Here is a 22,318-nt window from a genome sequence, read left to right on the forward strand (position 1 = left end):
CGAAGCTGAAAAAAAATCATAACTTCCAGGCAATAAAAGCCTGAGAAGTAATTATGTTGTCTGTTAGCTAGCTCGTGGGGTCCTTTACACTGTTGTTATGTGTCATCCTGTCTAGATTAGATGCTTTTCAATTTTCTTTCGCTTTTAGATAAGCAGCTATTTGTTTTTAAAACGCTGCACTTACATATAACAATACCTACTGCTGACTTTATGTCTAAAATATTATTTACTGACTGTTGTAGAGAAAAGTGTCTGAAAAGTAATGAAAGACTTCATTTAAAGTTCTGAGTAACGTTAACAACTGGATCAAACCCTAATGAAATCACTAAGTTCCACTCTGATTCTAATGTGGTTTCCATGGATTTTTCATCTTTCCCTTCTTTCTTTTATCTCCTTTCTTCCTAATATGGTGCAGCAGGCACTCTTCTTACCAGGGGAGATTGATGCAGTTTCCCGAAATGATCGTCAGTACCGCTTCCCTGTTGGTTAAATAGATTATATCAGCAAGATAAAAGAAATTTCATTTTCCCAAGTCAGAGCCAAAATGCATGTTTAGCCCAGACTTAGCTTGCCAAGAAATGTGCGCTAAGGCTTTACAGATCTTTCGCTGCTATCCTGTTTGTTGCTGCTGACTCTTTAGCCACCTCTCTTTGTGTTTTGATTCTGAACAGGCATATGTGAGCCTGGTTTTGAAAAGCAGATTTTTGATTTGAACACAAATAAAAGCTAAGAAGTTGGTCCTGCAATTTATAGAGCGCTGGGAATGAAAAGCTGGGCATAAAAGGAACTGTTGAGGAATTTTACAGTCGGATTTTGCAGCCAGATTACTAGCATTCAAAATATATTACGTGCAGAATATTGAACAAGTCAGCTGGGACAGCTAGTGAAGAACCGGTGCATTTAGGCAGCGTGGTCAAGTTGCAGGGACGCGTTCGCAGAACAAGTTGAAAATGTGTTTTATAGTGTGCACCCACTCTTGTGAGAAACCTGGTTAATTGATCCTCGATAAGCCCTTTGCTCTCAGTATTTGCAAAGTTGGCAATGACTTATTAACTCAGGCTGTACCTAGTAAGGAAACGCAGTACAGGAAGTTTCAGGTTTGGTTCATGTAGATGGATAAAATTCTGTAGAGAAAGTTGTCAAGACACAAACTTGATCCAGTTTGTAACTGAAAATGGGTTAGTGTCATGCATCCAGCTAGGTTCTTGCTTTTCTAACCTGTCCTTGTGTGAGGCTGCCTTTTTCAGAGCTCTTTTTTTTCTTCCGTCTCTCGGGCACTGAACCTGATCGCGGACTTTTCTTATGCCACTGTGGAGCCCCAGGCTGAGACTGGGAAGACCAGGGCTCTTTCTGCAGTTATGCCTTTGGTGCTGGGTTACTTCTGTGAGATGCTTCATTTTTCCCTATCTCGGAGCGCCTATATTTAAAATAGGGATGTTGATCTACCTGTTCTGTGGGACGCTTTGAGACTGGAAAGGAAAAGCTGTGTAAATGAGTTCTATATTGTTATTACTAATGGGAGAATATAAGTAGGAATTTTGTTACTGAGTTAGCTGACAGCTCCCTGAAGGGTTTACAGCATCTTCTGGGCTGCTTCCCTCCTACGTGACCCACTGGAGCTACAGAGAAGACAGATTTGTTCAGTGAATGGAAAAGTCTTGTACAAACAAAACCGAACAGATGTGTTATTCTGATATTTGGCGGTTTTATTAACATCTTCACGTTCTTTCCAGCGAAGATAGCTCTGTGGTATTGTCACAACTCATCAGCTCTGTGTGGTATTGTACAGTCATAATGCAGACAATACTATACGATGTCAGCAAATTACTGTGCGTGCGTTCAGTTGTGCTGATTTTCTCTTCCTTGAACTCTCTTGGCTCCTGAAGAGGAAAGAAAGATTTTTGTCGTCTCATTCATGACAGATATGAAGCACGCCTGATTATTCTTTCTTCTCCTTACCTCTTTTCCTTTTACAATCCCCACAATTCCCGTGTTGCTCTCCCCGTGCGGAGGTAAATGTTGAAAATATCAAGAACAACCTCTAAATGATGATGCTTTGTTTGTTTGGCATTGCAGCATTCTGTTATTTTTGACATTTTTTGCCATGATTATAAACCACTGAAATCCATAATTTCACAACCTTGAAAGGACACAAGTGATTTGGGAGCCACAAGTTCTTTGCCACTGATTGAGTAATGTTCCATGTAGTTAATTGTGCTTGAAAAGGAGCGATGGGTTATGGTCCTTCTGTCATCTTTTTCAACAAATTCTTGGCTCTCGCAAGAAACCCTGAGGTTGAAGGTCAAATGTGTAGGAGCTGCTTTTTCTGTGATGATGGTAATTTTGTTTTGGAACCTCTGAGAAAACAGAGCATGCCCTTTTAATTTCCCTTTTGCAAAAGAAAAAAAGGGGGGGATGCCTACATCATTCATGTATTTACTTATACGATATACAGTTCTCCTGGGGCAAGATTACAAGTCAAAACAGAGAACAATTTACTGGTCTCCTTTGTCAAAATAAGCAATTTGGACAGTGTACTTATTTTCTCATAATAAAAAAGCTGCCACACTACTCTAAGGGCGTAGGTGTCATATTAGACCTCCCCATGCACACGCAGGTTAACACAAGTTTATAGCCACCTTAACAAATTCATTTGCCCTGGCAAGAGTGCACGGGTTACCAAAAGATCTTGAAGGACCAGGGTTTTTTTTAAAGGAAGCTTGTCCTGTTTTCGGCTGGGACAGAGTTAATTTTCCTCCCAGTAGCTGGGGCAGTGCTGTGTTTTTGGATTTAGTATGAGAATAATGTTGGTAACACACTGATGTTTTAGTTGTTGCTAAGTAGTGCTGACACTAGCCAAGGACTTTGCAGCTTCTCATGCTCTGCCAGCTGAGAGGGTTGGAGATGCACAAGAAGCCAGGAGGGGACACAGCCGGGACAGCTGACCCCAACTGGCCAGAGGGATATTCCATGCCATACAACGTCATGCTCAGTGTATAAACTAGGGGAAAGCTGGCTGGGGGGGCCGCTGCTTGGGAACTGGTGGGGCATTGGTTCGTGGACGGTGAGCAATTGCATCGTGCATCACTTGCTTTCTATATTCTTTCCTAATAATTATTATTATTTTCCCTTTCTTTTCTGCCTATTAAAATGTCTTTATCTTAACCCATGAATCCTACTTTTTCCCCCCAATTCTCTCCCCTGTCGCCCTGAGAGGAGGCAGTGAGTGGACAGCTATGTGGTGTTTAGCTGCCTGCCTTGTTAAACCACGACAGAGCTTAATAACGCAGAGCAGGAATCAGTGGTCTTTTTTTAGTTGCAGTAACTTGTATTGATGTCATGGAGATTTAGGGAGATGTTTCTGAGAATCCCATTAGGCACCTATTTGTGTCTTAGCTGTAAAAACATTTATAGAGTGGTTTCTACAATTCTTGTGATGTTGCAAAGGCTGGAAGTGCGTTAAAGCATCAGCTCAAGAACAGGCGGTTGTTTAAATCCATCCCGTTCGAGAAAGCTCTTCTACCTCCAAGGAATTTAAACAGGTGTGGAAGGTCTGTCCATACAAAGGGATCTTCCCAAGTCAGAGCTCTATGGCTATTTAATGAAACAAACACTCTGATAAATGTGTTTCCCTTTCTCCTTAACAAGTAATATTTCTCAAAGAATCTTTACGTCTTATTTTTATTTTTAATTTTTAAAAGAGTGTTTTATTTCTCGCAGCTCCAAAAGAAATCTTTGAAAAAGTTAATCCCTCACATTCTAAATGATCACAATTTAAATTATTTCAGTTTTTCTTAGTTTTTTTTTTTTAAATTTACAATATTATGTTGATTTTGTCTTTCAACTGTTGAAGGTAGGGATGGAAATTCACAGGCTAAGGCAATATATGCAGTGAGTAACGCGACACCATAATTTATGCTCATTCTTTCTGTATAATATACAGGGATGTAGTGAACCCAATACGAATAGCATACAGCTGAACGAGAGAAATATGAATGTATGAGCATCCTTCGGTTTGACTGTAGAACAAAACGGGTTACTATCAAGTGTCCATCTGGTAGTGACCCATTTGAGTGCCTTAGAGTGTGGAAAGGGCAGCTAGGTCCAAAGGACCAAAATAAGAGGTCTGAACAAGGGCCCTGTGAAGCCAGCGAGAACTTCATCCTTAGTTCTGGTGTCTGAATCAGGGTGATAAATCCCATCCACCCCTGCCAAGTTACTCTCTGTCTTGAAGTTCTTCTATAGCGTAGTATAGACTATTACAGATATAGAATAATATACCTCCTACCTCAATGTGAGCGATCGACGTTTTCAGGAGGGTATCTGTCCTTAAATAACTTATCACAGGGTATGTGATGCTAATATCACTCTACTAAACAAATGTTTTCGGGTAGTGGGGTAAAAGCCCCACAGAAGGCAGGTGTACAACGTTGATGGCATGGGTGCTTAGGTTTCATGAATATACTTAGATTTAATTGTTTAATATATTGAACGCACACTGCCAAAACTTTGTGTCTGTCTGATTTACACCTCACTTATGCTTATCCAACTCACTCCGTTACATGAGTCATTCTTGGGGTATTTTGTCTGGGATCAAAATCACTTACTAACATCTTAAACAAGGCACGGTTTCATTAATATATTAACATTTTATAGCAAATATTTTATGTATGCTTTGTCTGGTTTTAGACATAATTGCTATATGCGTAGGAGACGTGGTTTCTAGATTTCTGTGGGACTAACAACGACTAGGCACCTGTTTCCATTCACCCCCTGTCCTATACTCCATTTTATTTCCAGGCCTGTTGCTCTGCGGCCTCAGTTTCCGTCAGGCTTTTGGACGATCCCACAGTGCAAACAGTAAAGCAAGATGTGACTGAGGAGCGGCATAAATGAGAAATTACCGATCGCTAGAAAGGATTAGAGTGCAGTGCTGACATCCAAGATAGCACTACTTGTTTTGCTAAGCCGGTTTTAGGAGGGAAATAAAGAAGCGTTTCTCCAAATCACTTCATTACTCAATTGCACGGAGGCCTAGAAACAGGCATGCTGTTAACCTCCATCCCGTATTATAACTCTAGTTTGTTCTCTTCCATGGTGTAGGAGACTGAAGGGAAGGGAAAAGTGTAGCAGGATGGTAGGAGGGAGTTTCATAGTGCCCCATGCCCTGGCATCTTGCAACCATCAAGCATGTGGGCTGCCATTAATCACCGAAACAGAGAGCTTTCTGATTTCACTGCCCTCCTGCTCAGCATAGCAGCCTTATATTTTTCCTAGCCTTTGCCTAATTTGGACAGAGTGCCAAGATAGCAACTCGAACGTGTTTGGCACAGAAGCAGAGAACAGCCCTATGAAGTACCAGGCTCCGGGTGTTACGCTGCCTCGTCACGATCGGAGGCAGCTGTGGGAGCTGAATATCAGGGGCGTTTTAGTATTTCCTCCTGTTACAAGGGATGGGCTGCAGTGAGCTGGACGTGGTACCTGCTGAAGTTGTTTAGTTCCGTTTCAGTTCCAACATATGGAGCTTTTAAGGGAGAAAGAAACCGATGACCATGACGGTTGAGAGTATGTGGGAGAAGAGTTCAATTTGTCTTCACGCTTTTATTGCTTTCCAGAAGTTTGAAAATCCCCAAAGTAAGAAAGGCATCGTGCTTTGAATACAGACGTTTTACTTTCCTTTTTATGCCTATTATGTATGTCATATCTCTGATGTGTTCGTTAAAAATTGTCACATAAACGACTGACAGCCCTGAAACACTGCTCCCCACTCCTTCCTTCCTTCCTTCGCTACAAAAGCACACCTACATCGACATCCACTCAGAACGCACCAGCAAAAGCTTTTCATTTCCATGTTGAATCTCCCCTGTGACTAAACAAAGATGTTTCATTTCCCCATGCGTCAATCAGGAACCTTTCATCTGGGACCCAGGTTAGTAAAATACTTCATCATCTTAATACATTATTTCTTTGGGAACGGCACACAGTGCCGGCAACACCAGCCATTGTCTTAATCAAAAATGGACTCGCGTGCTGTGGTCTGAAAAATGGATTTTAATCCAATATTTCTCAAGTGAATCGGGAAGTAGGAAAGAAAATCCAGTAGCATTGACAACAGCCTGAATTTAATGAGGAAGCAGGATCTAGTTCGGTAGCCAGCAATATGTGACAGAACTACCTGTAATCTCTGTAAATAAGTAGGTGCTTGTAAATGCTGTGTTTTAACAAAGTTACAAACTGGTTTTAGCATCAGACTGAGGCTCCTTTGCATCCTGCCAATGTTTTTTATCAGAAGAGTAAAAAAGCCTGGTTTGAGAGTTAGCTGCGTTGTGCAAGGGGCATAGTGCCATCCCTGCTAAAGGGGGGAGAAACACAGAAGTCTAAGAAACTAAGATGAAAGCGTCAGAAGGACAAAAGAATTAGAGGTCATTTGCAATGCTCAGGGTAAAAACTATGCAGAACCCAGAAGAAAGCGTGCCTCTTGGCTCCCTGCCCTCTGTTTCAAGCCAAGGTTATTCCTTTTACTAACGATCCAGTGCCACTGCTGTTGCCAGTAAGTGTCAGCCCAGGAAACTGTGTTGTTGAAAAGTCAAAATGCGTATTTTTCTTCAAGCCAGATAAAGCTGTTCTTCATATTATCAGGGCTGTAGCTTTTCTCAGAAAATCAACTTCAGTTCTGGCAGACGTCGTGGAGTGGCGTGAGGCGATTTCTGGCATGTGTCTCTCCCAGGTGACCTGTAGGGACAAGAGCGTAAGGCATCATTATCTTGCTGACAAGAATGCTGGTGTTAAAGGTCTTAAACAGAGGTGTCTGGGTGGGCATCGCGGTCTGTGTCAAACTTAAAGTTGTGTTGCTTAAGTGGATTAAGTGGATTGCATGCTCTCACTCTTTCAGTTTTCAGTAGCAGTTCATCATTTAATATGCAACTGATGTGTCAGCAGTATCAATGGCGGGTGTCTAGAAATGTGCGATTAAGCTTTAAACGTAAACGCTCAGCTATATCACGTTGCTCTAGGTGGATGTCCTGCTACGTTGGATTGCTGTGCAGTACATAGGAGATGAAGGAAGAGATGATAACTTCCTTTTGATGCAAATGTACATGTTTTGCAGTAGCGTTATATGATAGACTGCACTAAGCAGAACAAACAGAATAGCAAAGTTGAGATGAAACAGAAATAATCATCCAAGAATATTTCTTAATTAATCAGCATTCACAATGAATCTCTATGCTGGAAAAGGGGTTTCGCGTGTTAATTCAGGGACTTATTTTGACATTTTGATGACACTAAGCAAAAATTTATCTAAAAGAGTATTCAATTGAAATTGATGGAATTGATCCTGCTATTTAAGTAGCTACATATTGATTAAGGGGGCTAGAGTCTGTTCTCTCTTTCCTGTAATAGGTTCTTTGAGACACTTGAGCTTGAGACATATCATAGAGCGGGGTAATAGGAACATTATAAATACTAAGGAGAGATTGTGGCCATTACCACTTGATTAATGTACTCTCAATAATAATTTATCTCTAGTTTTAAATTGGAGTCTTAAAGACTAATCTAAGGTTTCAAAAGAAATTTAATGGCCTGCGATACAGTTCAGCTCAATAAAGCGATGAAACTACAACATTCTTCAATGTCACGCTCAGAAATGGTAGTTTATGCAGTTGTTCAATGGTTAATAGAAAATTATAGCTCTCACGAAGTTTGGATGTTGTGTGAAGGTATCTAAAACGCTTGAGATGTCTCTGAAGCTCCGAATAATCCTGACTTTTTTTCAATGTCATAATGTTCTTTAATTATAAAGCAATTAGCTCTCTCAAATGATATCATATAAAACCGTGATATGGTAGTTGTCAACCTATATGTCGTTCTGTCCTCAGTCATCCTTGCTGTCAATTCAAGGTCATTTTAGAGTGTTTAGATTGATATAGATTCTAAGTACTGGACATATGAATAATACATAAGGGCAATATTAATTCAGAAATAGCAATAAATGGTCAAAATGGGTACTTTAATTAAAGCGTAAGGTAAGAAAATAACTGTTTGGCTGCTACCTTAAGGACTGCTATCAAGTATGTCATTTTTATGAAAGATGTCTTCTTATGAAAGGCAACCATATAATGAATATCTTTCACATCCCTTAAGTACATTCACTGAAAAAATTCTTATATAAAGATGAACTGATTTTCCTAAACAGTCACAGAATTATAAGTTTCAACTTTGAGAACTTTTCAACTTCAACTTTTAGCTGAAAAATATTTAACACGTGCATGTGGCAGGTGTTTTTTTTTTCTGGTCATGTAAAAATGCCTGTGTTGTTCCCAGTTCATGCGTTCTTTTAGGCGAAACCCTTCAATGAAACACGCTGAAATCTACCCTATGTGTAAGAACGACTAAGCCAGGATATTAATAGTATCTGAGATGGTATTCTCTCCAGCACCGCAGTGAACACACAGGTTAAGATGAAGGCCACTTGGACACACTTTCAGTGCTCAGGAGTTACGTGCCGTAGCACAGAGAACAACCTTTACAAACCGGTATGTGCCGTGTCCCCGTTCGGAGACGCTGGTCGTGCTCCAGCCTCACGCAGTGCGTGCAACAGGGTCTGCAGAGCAGGTTTTGAAGGACCCAAGGGGAGCAGAATTCTTCTGCATGCCAGTTTATGGCTTTCAGACTCCATTTATCTCATTTTCTTCTGTTTTTCCTCCTGTAAAAACGACGGAAGAGGGACTAAAAAATTCATCTTTTACTAATGAATTGGTTTTCCTGTGCCATTTGCTTGCCTTGACTTCAGAGAAATATGCAGGGAGAGTCTGTTTATGTGAGCTTCCCTTCTTGCCAGGGTAGCTCCAGTATGCTCCTGAACTCACAGCAGTGCACTTCTGTTCCTCGTAACATGTTGATTAGGTGGAATTTCCAATGGGATCTATTTTTGCTGAGAGCCCAGAATCTGGTGGCAATGTCTGGATTTGTGGTTGGCATGCAAAGCATTCAGTCAAATGGTTCGCTTTTCATGTCACTCACATGTAGACATGACACCGAGAGCGCCGGTTATGCAATCGCACATATTTCCCCCTTTTTTCTAAATGAATAACATTCAGTGATAAAGTTGGGAACGCTGTGCTCTGTTTCCACAGCTGCGGCAAACTCGGAGCAAAGAAAACAATAGCTGCATATACACATATGCACTCCAGCTGCTGCCGACTCCCACGTTCTCCTTTATCCTTTTTGTCCTCCCCTTTGAGCAGAGAAATAGTCTCAGTGACAGGAAGGGTTAGTGGCAGATACGCGGCCAGTTTAATACTGTTTTGTAAAAAATTGGAATTAATCTATGAAAATGCTAATTGCAGCTTAATCTGTGGGATGATTTGAAGTGGAAACTTCTGCTTGAGTTTCATGATATGATTTTTATGTTTCCCTGCGCTAACCGCCCCATGCAACCAGGGAGAGCAACCCCGAGGAAACACAGATAACGGTTTCTGTTTCTTTTCTCTCCCAGCTTGGTTCCACAGTCAGCTTTTTTCCCTTTAAAGCCAGCAACTCCAGAGACAAACTGTTTCTTTCCCGCTGTTGACCCAGCTCTGCCTCGCTGCTGGGGTGCCAGTTGCGTCAGCAGGGATTGGGAAGTTAAAAGCGAGTGGAGCTGGTGCCTGTCCTTGGGATGCAAAATTGGTGAGAATATAGAGCCACAAAGAACAATATTTTCTGGCGTGGTCCTCCAGCTTTGGAGCAGCAGGGTCCGTCACTGCACCGGGGCTTCTGAACCAGCACCAGGAGTTCACTGGAAGTCCCTCTGGTTCTTGCTATTGATAAATGTTTAATCTTGTTAATGTGATGGCATTTCTAGGCGCCGGCAGGTAAAAATACACTCGCGGTATAAGCGATATAATGGTGTAAGGACATTACTCAAGTGACCAAATGTCAGGGCTTGTGCATGAGATCAGAATTTCCACGTGATTTTGAGGTTGAGTGCATCGAAATCCAAATGGCGTTTGGTTAAACAAAGATACTTCGACTCACTGTAGGTCCTTGGAAAAACGTAATTGGAACAAAACTGTAACAGTCCACAAATAAATCGCTCCTTTTTAAAATTTATTTTCCTGTATTTGATGGAAGAGCCTTAGCTGTTTTAAAAACACACAGAAAAACCCACCCCCACCCCCAAAATCTTAGAAGTAGGGCAAGATTCAGAATCTTTCAAGTGAAATGTTTGCAGTAGCACTGCCAGAATTATAAAACAGTAAATAATTTGAGTTAGACTTTTTGTGTAAATACTTGGTTTAGAAATTGATATTTTACTGCTCTGATTTATAAGCACATAAAAATTCAAGGAATACATATGACGATGAAATGAATGTGCGTATGTCTGCATGTGAAAAAATCAGTTCCTTTTATGTGGGCTGACACAGTGAAAGTCTGTAAAGGTTTAGATCACATTTAGTCTTTAAAGTTGCATTTGCTTCTCTGATCCATCTACATTCATAAGATGCTCCTCCCCCTGCCCAAAATCTGGAAGTTATAAGCTAGAAGATAAAAATGGTTAAATGGAAGATTCATAGAGTTATCTTCTGGCATTTATTTAACGTTGACAGAAGACTTGAGCCGAGAAAATGTTCCGAGGGGCCTGTTCAGATTCACTCGGGCTTCCCTTCCCATACGCCTCTGTTTCTTTCCCAAGGAAAGCAGGAAACCTGAGGCAACGACATGCCCCCAGGTCTCAGCCCAGCGTGCGTTCGGTCCATTGAATAGTTGGGGACCAGGACTGTGGGGACCAAAGGGGTCATGCCTACTTCAGAAAAAGGACAGTCTCTGCCTCCCTCAGATTCCTGAAAAAAATTCAGCAGTGTGGGTCTGGCTGTGTGGCACAGTATTCTGCATGTCATTTGCTGCAGCAGAGCTCATTTGAACCCTCCAGCCATAACTCATCTCCCAGTGAAGTACTGCCTCCATACTCTGGTAATAAATCTTTGCTCCTCTCTTTTCTAGAAAGGAGATTTTCTTCTGTAAGTCAGGCACCCACCACCTCAGAGAAGTAACTCCCTAGCTAGAGTACCATTTGCACCTATCAGTAAAAATATTTCCTGTCTAATTCAAACCACTGCGACAATATTGTAGACGTGCGGAATATCTTCCCCGCAATCTTAAGCAGGTAGAAAAATAGGGAGCGTAAGCCAATACGTCCTTTCTACCCTTAATTTATATAGTTCAGGAAAAAGGGTATGTTTTGTGGCAGATCATGATCTAATGTAGAAGGCGTTTCCTTCACTCCTTAGTGTTGTTCAGAATTTAAACCAGGACAAGACACTGCACGGCTGACTTGAGAGTTATTTCCATACCTATACTATCACTCGTGTTCATGGCACAAACTTTGACTGCTTACTTTGGTCCTGTTTCAGCCAACTACCTGGCTGAAATCACATTCTTATTTAAACTCTATGTTGAACTGAAGACTTAGCTGTAACTTTACTTTGGAACCAAGTATCTGGAACTTAGGGCAGAAAAATCCACTTTCTCCCATGCTGCTGCATGGCTGCTGTTTTTGAAAGAGTAATTCACATAGTATAGGCTCAAGGCTCCTTAGGATGGTTTCTTTGAAGCCTATACTACATGCAAACCGAAACTTTTATGCTAGCATTTAGAACACGTATCATGTGCACTAGTACAGGGTTGCCATAGACCGTCAATACTGAAGAAACATGATTGACAGAGTTTAGCTAACCTGGTCTTGCCTAGAAGAGATATTCAAACTTGCTGTGGTAACAAATGGTGAGATGCCTACTGCCTGCTTTTGCTCTCCTCTGAGCATGGTACGTGGAAATTAGCAAAGGCAAGACTTGTCGTCCGCGTCTAAGTTAGGAAAAGACTGGAAATAAAAAAAGACATGAAAATTCAGAAAACATTTTGCTTATCAGTAAATGTACTTAATACAGAATGAGAAAGCAGCACTGTGGCTACAGGCTACGGCTTTCGTTGCCATCAGTCTGAAGGGACTGCGAATTGATACTCGCTGACTGCTTTGCACCAATTCATGTCAGGCTGTGATAGGTTTATTTGCATCTCATTTAAATCAGCTTAGCTCTATCTCTCTGCCCCAGTGTCTCCTGTATCAACCTGCCCCCTTTCCAGCTTTACTCTCTGATTTTAGTTTTAAAAGCTTAGCAGATTCAGCATAAAACATTTAGTTTTTATGGCAAGTATTTCTGATGAGAAATCACTTTTGTGTGATTCTTTCATGTTGGCTCGTGCCTGATCAGGAACTTTGCATCTCTCTGCCACGCTCTTCACCAGCCTGTTTGGAGGGCTGAAAGCAGAAGAGCTTCCAGACAGCTTCCGCTTCCCTCGCAAGCATCTTACAGAGCTCAAAACAACTTCGAGGTAAATAAGACTAAACATACCTGCCCAAAGTAACAGCTTTTTCAAATTATTAGAGTGCTCGGACTCCACGCTAAAGCCTCAGTCTGCTCTAAAGAAGTCTGTTGTATCTATTTTCTCTTACTGTTCATTGAGTCCAGCTTCTAATGATTTGCTGGAGGTAAGTGGGATGTTGTGGGGTTTTTTTTCCCCACTAACTCAGACCCCTGAGGACTGGGAACCTCCAAGCAAAAAATGTCACCCATTTTTATATTCTTTACTTACCTGGAATAGCTATATTTCTAGCTGTTGTGTTATACAAACAGTTTCAGGTAAGATGTCAAAGGCTGTTCCTTAGCAGTCCCTAAGCCTACTTTATAGACTGCTATCTACTTGCTGTATTTCATTGTTTTTAACAAGGAAATGCACACTCATCAATAATGATCCCTTTAATCAATGCAGCATGCATACCTCAGTGCTGTTGATTTGTTTGCTACTCCTTCTGGCAGATTATGGGGGGTTTTATTTAAAATATTCTTTTCTAAATTCTAGGCTAGGGTGTAGTATTTTAAAAATTGAGAAAAAAATTTTTGATATGTCCTGAGCTATGCAAGCATAATAAAAATACATTTTCCACTCATACTGACTAGAACTGTGCTAGCAAAAGTTCCTGAAATTAGAAACATCAAACTGTGCTTCTTTGTTAATCTTCAGTGAGCGTTAAAAGAATCTCCGTTTGAAGACAATTACTGCAGTATTTGAAAATTATGAAAGCTTAAAATCAATAGTTTTGTACATGCACATTACAAAATTAGAAACATCCCAGCTTCCTTCTCAGTGGAGAACCCACCCTGAAGTTAAGGGGGAAAATACTTCATAGAAAACTCCTTAGGGAAACCTTTTCTTAAGGAAAACTGGTTTGGCCTACTTAAGGTTAAGACTGCATAAGCACCATGCGACGTGAGGCGTGCCGGGAGAATCTCTTCTGCTGCACAGACCTTAAGTCTTGCTCTCTGCTCCAGGGGAGTAGTAGTGAAAATGTGCAAAGATTACTGTCATTGATCCACTTCTCTACTTTGGTTTGCTCTCCAGATGAGAGCTGGGAAACGAATTTGGCTTTACTAAGGACATAAGAAGGGGGAAATTAAGCCTCCAAATGTTAATGCGTTCCTCAAGCTCAGGTCAAACTGACTCTAGTGTTCCCGTGGTGACTGACATCCACACAGACCCTGGCGCTTGAGTGTACAGTTGACCTTTAACAACTGAATGGTCTCTGCATCTTGAGACTGAAGGTAGGAGTAATGCGAAAGCCACTGGCTCAGCTTTGTGTCTTTCTAGATTAAAACAGGAGGGGGAATCATGTTGGAAAGCAGTTTCATGAGCTCAAAGTCAGGATGGAGGATTTCTGTGTCGATTTATTTATTTATTTATTTATGTTAAGAAACCTCTGAAATATTTCTCTCAGCATCCAAGAAGCAAAGGACCCTGAAGCCATTAAGATACTCCCACTGGGAGTCCGTTGCTTTAAAGTTTCCACTACAAACAAGTAAACAAAGCGGTGTAACAGTCAACCAGCATTAAACAGCTGCCTTAGCTGGAACACGTATCACAGTGTTTTTACTGAAAACATCGGAACGACTTCCTCTCTAGGAAAATAGAAACAAGAGTACAAAATGCACAAAGAAGAGCCATCCCCATGTAGCGCGGGTAAATTAATTTTCAGTACGCGTATGATTAGCTGAACATTGCACATAAATTTTACTTAGTTCCTTGTCCTGCAAATTTCAAATATCAGGTATCTGATAGAGACAGCCATGATCTAGAAACTTGGAGGGGCAGGGAGAGAGCGTAGTACATAGGAAGTATTCACTAGTTTGGAACCCTTATACTTTATACTGAATATTATCAGTCTATTACCTTTATGTAAACACTGTCCACAAAGGTCAAAGCCTAAAAAACTAAGAAGTTACCTTCTGCGGCCTGTCTGCGTTTGCTTCCATTTAACTGGTTACTAGTGTTGTAATTATCATAATGAATTCCAGACTATTCATGATCATAACTTGCTTCCTGCGTTTGGGATTAAATTCAACCAATTTATTCTAAAGAATTAGCTAATCTTGTGGGAGAAGGCGAAGAAATCTATAGAATGTATTTCACAGGCATTTCACGGCAGTTAGTGAGCTCGTGCGTTTATCTTCTAGAGAACGCCCCCAAAATCAGCATCTGCCTCTTGTTTCCTTTCTGTTTTGCCTTGTTCGTTTTTTTCTTCTCTTGCACTAAATACAGTTTCAAAACTTCAATGTTGAGACACTTTTCCCATTGTTAGTAATGCCATTTACTTCCATATAATCACTGTCTTTTGCTCCAATTACTTTGTTTTCCCACAAATGGTCTGCAAGTCCTTTGAAAACAAAATACTTTCACTGAATAAGTAATATTGGCACATAATAGATCAATTAGGAAGGCATGTGGCACAGGAAAGTGAGCAAATCCTGACCATTTTCGTAACAGTGAAGAATACCCTGGTAACTAGGAGTTGATATTTGTTGAAAACGCTTCTACAGTTGACATATTTTAAGTAAAAATTGATTATTTTGCAGATCCCTTTTTACATATTTGACTATAAAACCGACTATCTACTTGTCTGTGTGCTTATATGTATATTCAGAAGCATAGCTATGCCATAAATAGCATACACGCACATATGGGAAACACAGCAAAGTCTCATGAAAAAGGACAGCAGCAGAGAACTGCAGCAGGGCTGCTCTGTGTGCGTTGCAGCCAGCGTATTGAATAACTTACTGAGGGGGCTGCTGAAATCGGATGCATTGCCGTGCGCCAGATATTTTCCTGAGAAGAATAAGCATAACTGATGCTAAATCTTGATATTTTTTGGTTCGGTATGTGTCAGGTTAACGGTGTAGGTGTTTCATGCTTGGCTGAAAAGCCCTAGCTGGGGAATCTGCGTGTTGTTTAGGACTTCTTTATGAGAACTAACTTCGTACGAATACCATACTTTCTGTGTAGGCTCTCTCAAGAGGCAAACTGGTTTGCAACATGTCGCAGATTATGTTGCCCGTTCCCCCCCCAGGCTCAGCTTCTGTGTCGAGGAGAAGGGTGGAAGGATCTCTGTTACAACAACGCCGCTTTAGAGAAAATTCTGACTTCCAGCAGAATTAGCTTATCGGGAGAAACTGTGCAGCTGGGACTGGGGGTTGATCTCAAGATAGAGGCTGTCAAGGCTTAAGAAAGCAGAGGCTATTTACTGAAACAGCAGGGTGGGGGCAAGGACTTTTTCGGTTGGATCCAATAAGGGGAATTTACTGAAAGAGTTTAACAAGGCGGAGGAAAGAGAAGGGGAAGGAAGTGAAATGTCTTGTGAACATAGTTCCCTGAGGACTCTGAGATGGAGCGAACCGAGGCACGGGGCGCTGCCATTGCTCAGCGTGGTTTCCTCGTTGAACTTTACCTGGTTTGAAAGGAGAACAATACTGCACTTGAGCCACGGGAGGGATGTGGGTGTTTGTGTGTGCATGACGTTTCTTTTAAAAAAGCAAAGTGTAGATCCCAGAAACCCGTAAATTTGAGAGTCTGCTTTGACTGCTGCAGTACCTCCTGTGCCAGCACCAGCTTAAGAGTTTGGGGACAATTGGATGGCAGGGCTCCAGCTCCACAAACTGGTAACAGAAACAGTGCTCCAAAAAAGGGCCAGAGAGACAAAGAAAAGCAGCAGCGCTGCAGTGTACTGAGTACAGGCTAGCTTAGAGCAGAGGAGCGCAACACCCAAAGCTTCTGCAATAAATTAGTTAGACGAGAGCTTCTGGTTCTGTGGAAATAAGTTCAAGACTAAAATGGGAGTTACACAATTATTACGGATTGGCAGGCATTAAAGACATCCATGGTGCCTTCTAAGATCTTGGCCAGGAAGACATCATATAAAAGCAGAGTTTAAGTTATTTATGGACAGGCAAAGCCTAATGTTTTTAATTTTCTAGATCGCTCAGGAGGCCCATCAGATTGGCAATACCAGCAGAATGTGTCAGGAAGTCCCAACTCCTACTACCACAAAATAATAAAAAAGTGTTTTGGGGGAAGATTCCCAGTACTGGTGGACCTAGCGGTCCTATTCATGACTGAGAATTTAACCTATTCCCACCCTTAGGGAGCAGTCGTCTTTGGTTTACAATGTGCCGTTAAGTTTTATTTCTTAGTGTCAAACTGATATAAACGGATTTGTCCTTGATTTTTGATACTTACTACTGCCCATGCTGAATTCATTTTCTAATCATATGGAGGCCATATGTATTTTTTACACAGAGCCTGTGCTGCACTGCAGAATTTATTACCCTATCCTTTAAATATACTGCTGTTACATGCTCAAAGTCCAGCATATTTATATGCTGCAGATATGTTTACCACTAGCAAATTACGAGGGATTGTAAAAATTGTGTTTATCCACGTAATTTTCTATAATCGTTGTTAAAACAGGGACACGTGAAAGCTTTCTGTGGAGGAAAAATAAAGTACCTCAAAATATCTGTGCTCCTCTGTAGATAGGTATCTTGTCTAGCTGAGTTCACGGAGCGAAACGTTTCATGGAACGGTTAGGCAAGGACAGAAAATGACTGCTGAACAAGAGATCCAGTGATGAAATTATCACTTCCTTTTGGGTGCTGGCTCATAAACCTCTTTCACTGTAACTGCATACGCATCCTTGGGTTTTGGCCAGGGTACTTACTGTCCATGCCTACTTATGCCTCGTACTCAGGAGATAAATGCCGGAGTATGGGACTGTAGGTGTTCCAGGAGAGAGCAGAGCCAGGCCCCGTCATGTGTGTGCTGACGACTGACTCGGTTGTTATAATGTTAGTAATATCTCCGCTAAGTCATAGCCCACATACATATCGCCTGAGGGATGACCAGAAATCAGCCCGTCGGGCTTTCAGTATTGCTCAGGCCGTGAGAGCTGGTCCCGAGTCAGTGCTGCGGTAATTGTTCATGCTCAGAAAACACAATGCAATCGTCCTGCTTTCTAGGGTTTGTCTTACACATGAGGGATACCACAAAGGTCTGCGAGCTTTGCTGCTAGCTTTAAAATAGTAATGCCCAAATAATGGTTCGCAGGCAGCGCGTTGCCTCTGAGACCCTTTGACATTGCTCACAGCTACAAGGAAATGAAAACATTAAAAACGAGGCCGGCCGGGAGAGAAGCGTGTGATGCTGCTGTGTCACGTTTCCTGTTCAGTATTGTTGCCCACCGGCCGAAGGAGGTGGGGGAACCGCTCTTAAACACTAGCGAAATGAAACAGATGCCGTTCTCCTGTTTCAGCGGATTTAGTAGTATGACCTCATTAGTTTTTGACATATGCACTTCAAAATATTTCCAGACAAAATTGCTGCACGCACAGGAATATTTTCTGTTAGTTATGCGCATGGGTGTCCACGCGTAAGGGCCTGAGCGTTTCTTTCCCCTCCACCGCCTGATGCCTGTCTCCTCCCTGCCTCCAGGTACCAGATACACACCGGCCTTCAGCACTCCATCATACGGCCAACCCAGCCCAACTGCTTACCTCTGGATAACGTCACGCTACCTCAGAAGCTGAAGGAGGTTGGTTATTCAACGCACATGGTTGGCAAATGGCACTTGGGGTTTTATCGCAGAGAATGCATGCCCACGCAGAGAGGATTCGACACTTTCTTCGGCTCGCTCTTAGGCAGCGGCGACTATTACACTCACTTCAAGTGTGACAGCCCTGGGATATGCGGCTATGACCTGTACGAGAACGACAACGCAGCTTGGGATCATGACAACGGCATCTACTCGACGCAGATGTACACGCAAAAAGTGCAACAAATCTTAGCTTCTCATAACCCCGGGAAACCTATATTCTTATATATTGCTTACCAAGCCGTTCACTCGCCTCTTCAGGCGCCAGGCAGGTATTTTGAACATTATCGATCGATAAATAACATTAACAGGCGAAGATACGCTGCGATGCTAGCTTGTTTGGATGAAGCCATAAACAACGTAACCCTTGCTTTAAAGAAGTACGGTTACTATGAGAATAGCATTATCATATATTCTTCAGATAACGGTGGGCAGCCAATGGCCGGAGGAAGTAACTGGCCTCTCCGAGGAAGCAAAGGGACCTATTGGGAAGGAGGTATCCGTGCTGTTGGGTTTGTCCATAGCCCCCTCCTGAAAAACAAAGGGTCTGTGTGTAAGGAGCTTGTGCACATCACAGACTGGTTCCCCACTTTGATCACGCTGGCAGAAGGGCAGATCGACGAAGATATCCAGCTGGATGGCTATGATATATGGGAAACCATTAGCGAAGGCAGACGCTCTCCACGGGTAGACATCTTACACAACATCGACCCCATTTACACCAAAGCCAAAAATGGGTCCTGGGCAGCTGGCTATGGCATCTGGAACACTGCGATTCAATCTGCCATCAGAGTGAATCACTGGAAACTACTGACGGGCAATCCGGGATATAGCGACTGGGTACCTCCACAGGCCTTCAGTAACGCGGGCCCCAACCGCTGGCACAACGAACGCGTTTCCTGGTCGGCTGGCAAAACGGTGTGGCTTTTCAACATAACCGCTGACCCGTATGAACGAGTGGACCTCTCTGCCAGGCACCCAGATGTAGTGAAGCAGCTGTTGCGGCGGCTTTCACAGTTCAATAAGACCGCGGTTCCTGTTCGATACCCGCCTAAGGACCCTCGGAGTAACCCGAAGCTGAACGGCGGGGTCTGGGGTCCGTGGTTTAAGGAGGACGAAAAGAAAAAGAAATCAGATAAAAGTAAAGGGGCGAATAAGCAAAAGAAGAACAAGAACAAGAAAAAGGCAAATCGGAAAAAAGCGCAGTCATTACATTGCCGTTCACGTCTTGCTGGCGGATAGACTCCGAGCACGCTCTTTTGCCAGGTCCAAGTCAGCTTGGCCCAACTTTTTTGAACTTCTGACAGAATAGACTAGAAATGCTAGCTCTGCACTATGGATGAAAGTTGTCATCTTTTCATTTTTTCTCCGATTCCATCAGCACAAGGTATCTCAACACTCTGCCTTGAGCGTACGTAAACATCCACGTGACAACCTTTCCCCGCTACGGGATGAACGGTGCTCACCTATCACAGCGACATTCCAGATGACAACGGCGATAACGCCTAATTTCAGTCAGCTCGTTTTTGCTGGACAAATGGCGGTCCCTTGCCTAAATTATTGGGAATATTTGGAGAGTATGGAGATGTTAATGGCAGGTGTTCTCAAACCGACAGGTGATTCATAGAGAGAAAGGAAAAACAAAACCTGAGAACCTCTGTGGGTCAGAAAGCATTAGTCACCCACCTATGACATTCTTTGATACGACAGAGCAAAAAGATGAAACCATCAGAGTAACCTTTTTAGAGGTGCCGGGGAGGGAGGCATGAGAGGAGGAAAGCTGCTTTGAATTAGACTTCGTCTGTTTCTCATAAATCAGAAATACTTTTAAAATTTTCTAGATGTGCTAAGCTCCCCCCATTTGTAGAGAAACCAGAAGGCTGTTATTCAACACACGTGAACAGCTAGCACACGCCGTGTATAATTTATTATAGGCATAGACAAAAACACATCACCAAAGTGAATGTAATAAGTAAACACTTTAAGATAACTATACAACAATATGTAAAAGGCGTAATTTATTTTACAGCACAATCCTTCTTCCTCGTCCATTAAAACTTTAATTACTGGGTGATGCAAGGTACCCCTTTGGGTGCAAGGGTTGTTTGGGGTTTTTTTTTCCCTTTGATTTTTAATTTTATTTCCACTCTATCACTCAGAGTTTTATTTAACAGATCCATATCCTCAGAGTACTGTAAAACAAGAAAATACTGTATACACTGCTAGGATGAGAAAGAAGAATGATTCAGGTGCTTCATTTCATTACGTATTTGCCTCCAATTACTTTGAATGTAACAAAGTGATTATTTAATTTAGTAGTCACGTGAATATTGTTCAGTTTCTGTACAGAAGCTAGGCCATCTTTATGTTTGGGGGGAAAATTCTACTTTAAACCTTTTATTTATGTATCTATTAAAATAGTTTATTTTTATGGCATTCATAAAAGTAGTCTGCCTCTTTTTTGCATCGAAGGTAGCAACTCTGTCCTTGTTTATTTTAAATGAACTCAGTAAGCTTTTTTTTAATTGCTATTATTTTTGGTGCAGGGATGATTTTATGACATTTTGCTTCTGAAACAGAATTTCTTCTCTGCCCTTTTCCAAGGTGTCTGCATGGATGACTAATGGGTGTAGTGACTGCATATTCTTGGTGATCTGTGATAACTGATACAATACATATGCACATATAATTTTCAAGATGAATTATATTAAGTAAAATTGATGAGTCATTTGTTAAACAGCGGTAACACATTTTGGTAAAATGGAAAATAAGCACGCTTTTCAACTACGTCTCACTTGACTCAGAAATCACATTTATATAAATGGATTAGAGGTGAAAAATTAAACTTCCGTAAAATCAGTGCACACTAAAATCTGAATCGTGTCCAATGCTCCAACGCCCCCTGACCTTTTTTGAAAAGAAACTAAATGCAGACATATACTGCCAAAACCTAGTAAATGGCATATTTTCAGCTATAATGCAGAATAAAGCTGTCATTAACGAAAACTTAGAAACAAGTTAGTCGTATTTTAGAGTTACTTCTGTAATGAATATAGTGGGGAGAAGATAGAAGTGGACTTCTTGAATAGTTATGTATAAATAATAATTATAAAAGGATGATGTGTATTTGCATAAGTGTTTCATATTATTGTCACTGTTATTTTTCATATTGTGTGCTCCTTAGAGGACTAATTAATTTTCTTAGAAATCTGTCTAGCTTTACTTAAGATCCAGGCTATGCAGTGAGTAATCAGGAACTCAAATGTTCTCTAATTTCTCACTTTTTTTTTTAAATGTACCACTGACGTCCTCAAAAAAGAAATCATAATAACGTCTTGAGATATTATACTCCAAAACGCGACATATAAAATTCATGTCTGAGAGAAAATACATGGCTCCTTTGTCTTCGAGAAAAAGTGAGACTTTTTAAGGTAGTCTGGAATATGGACAAATCAGAGAAATGTAGAAAAGATGACTTTTTATGATGTTCCTTTTCCAGTTTGGGAAAGAAACTACATTTCAGTAATAAACATTAGGAAAGAAGTGAAGGAAGCAGGTTGAAACATTACACTGTCTAGTTTACAACTTAACACATAAATCACGTTTATATTTGAAATACCCGTGCTGCACGCTGAGTTCAGCATTAGAAAGAAATAGTAACCTCCTGGCTTTCCAAGGTCATTTAAAAAAGGCCAAAATCAGATGTGTAAGCTAAACTATACATAAGGAAGGACTAAGATATTTTAATTTATTTTGGCATAATGGAAACGAGGCCCTGTAATAAAGTGTTATCCTCACAGAATCAATGATCACCTTTTTCCATGAAAGTTTTATGGTTGCTTTGGCTTCTATTGGACTGAAGCCACTAGAGAGCATTATTCTCTGACAACATTTTATGCTATAATTATTTATATCTGTTCTCTCTCAGGCAAAATGGGAGTCCTTGAAAGTAATCAGTGCAAAGCAGAGCGGCGGATCGCTTCTTGCATGCCTGTGTATTAAGTGAACGTGCCCCAGGAGTTAGTGTTTGTAGAGTACACAATGGGAGTACGTTTCCTAAGGCTGCACTGGCACTTAGCTCGGCTGATTCCCTTGAAATTGATGCTCTGATCTGGTATAGGGCACAAGTTGGATTTAGAGTGGGGTAGAAAACACCCACAATTTGGAAGCCTTCCTGCATCTTTTGCTGAAAGGATCCCGATGTGGAAATATCGTGTTGCCGTTTTCCTGTCTACTCTCACGCAATACTTCTTTTTTCACCCCAACAATACGATGGTCTCTGGTTTTTGGTGACTCCCTACA

General features: G+C 41.4%; 1 protein-coding gene across 1 annotated transcript in view; it reads left to right on the forward strand.

Annotated features, from left to right (window-relative positions):
* ARSJ (arylsulfatase family member J) overlaps positions 1–20,452 on the forward strand; it is a 45,891-nt gene extending 25,439 nt beyond the window's left edge. The window contains exon 2 of the mRNA XM_009509357.2: positions 17,857–20,452. Within this exon, the coding sequence (XP_009507652.2) occupies positions 17,857–19,258 (1,402 nt within the window). The 3' untranslated portion in view covers positions 19,259–20,452. The remainder of the gene's footprint in view (positions 1–17,856) is intronic.
* Positions 20,453–22,318: the final 1,866 nt, after the last annotated feature.

The sequence above is a fragment of the Phalacrocorax carbo genome, chromosome 4 (genome assembly GCF_963921805.1).
Source record: "Phalacrocorax carbo chromosome 4, bPhaCar2.1, whole genome shotgun sequence".
NCBI lineage: Eukaryota > Metazoa > Chordata > Aves > Suliformes > Phalacrocoracidae > Phalacrocorax > Phalacrocorax carbo.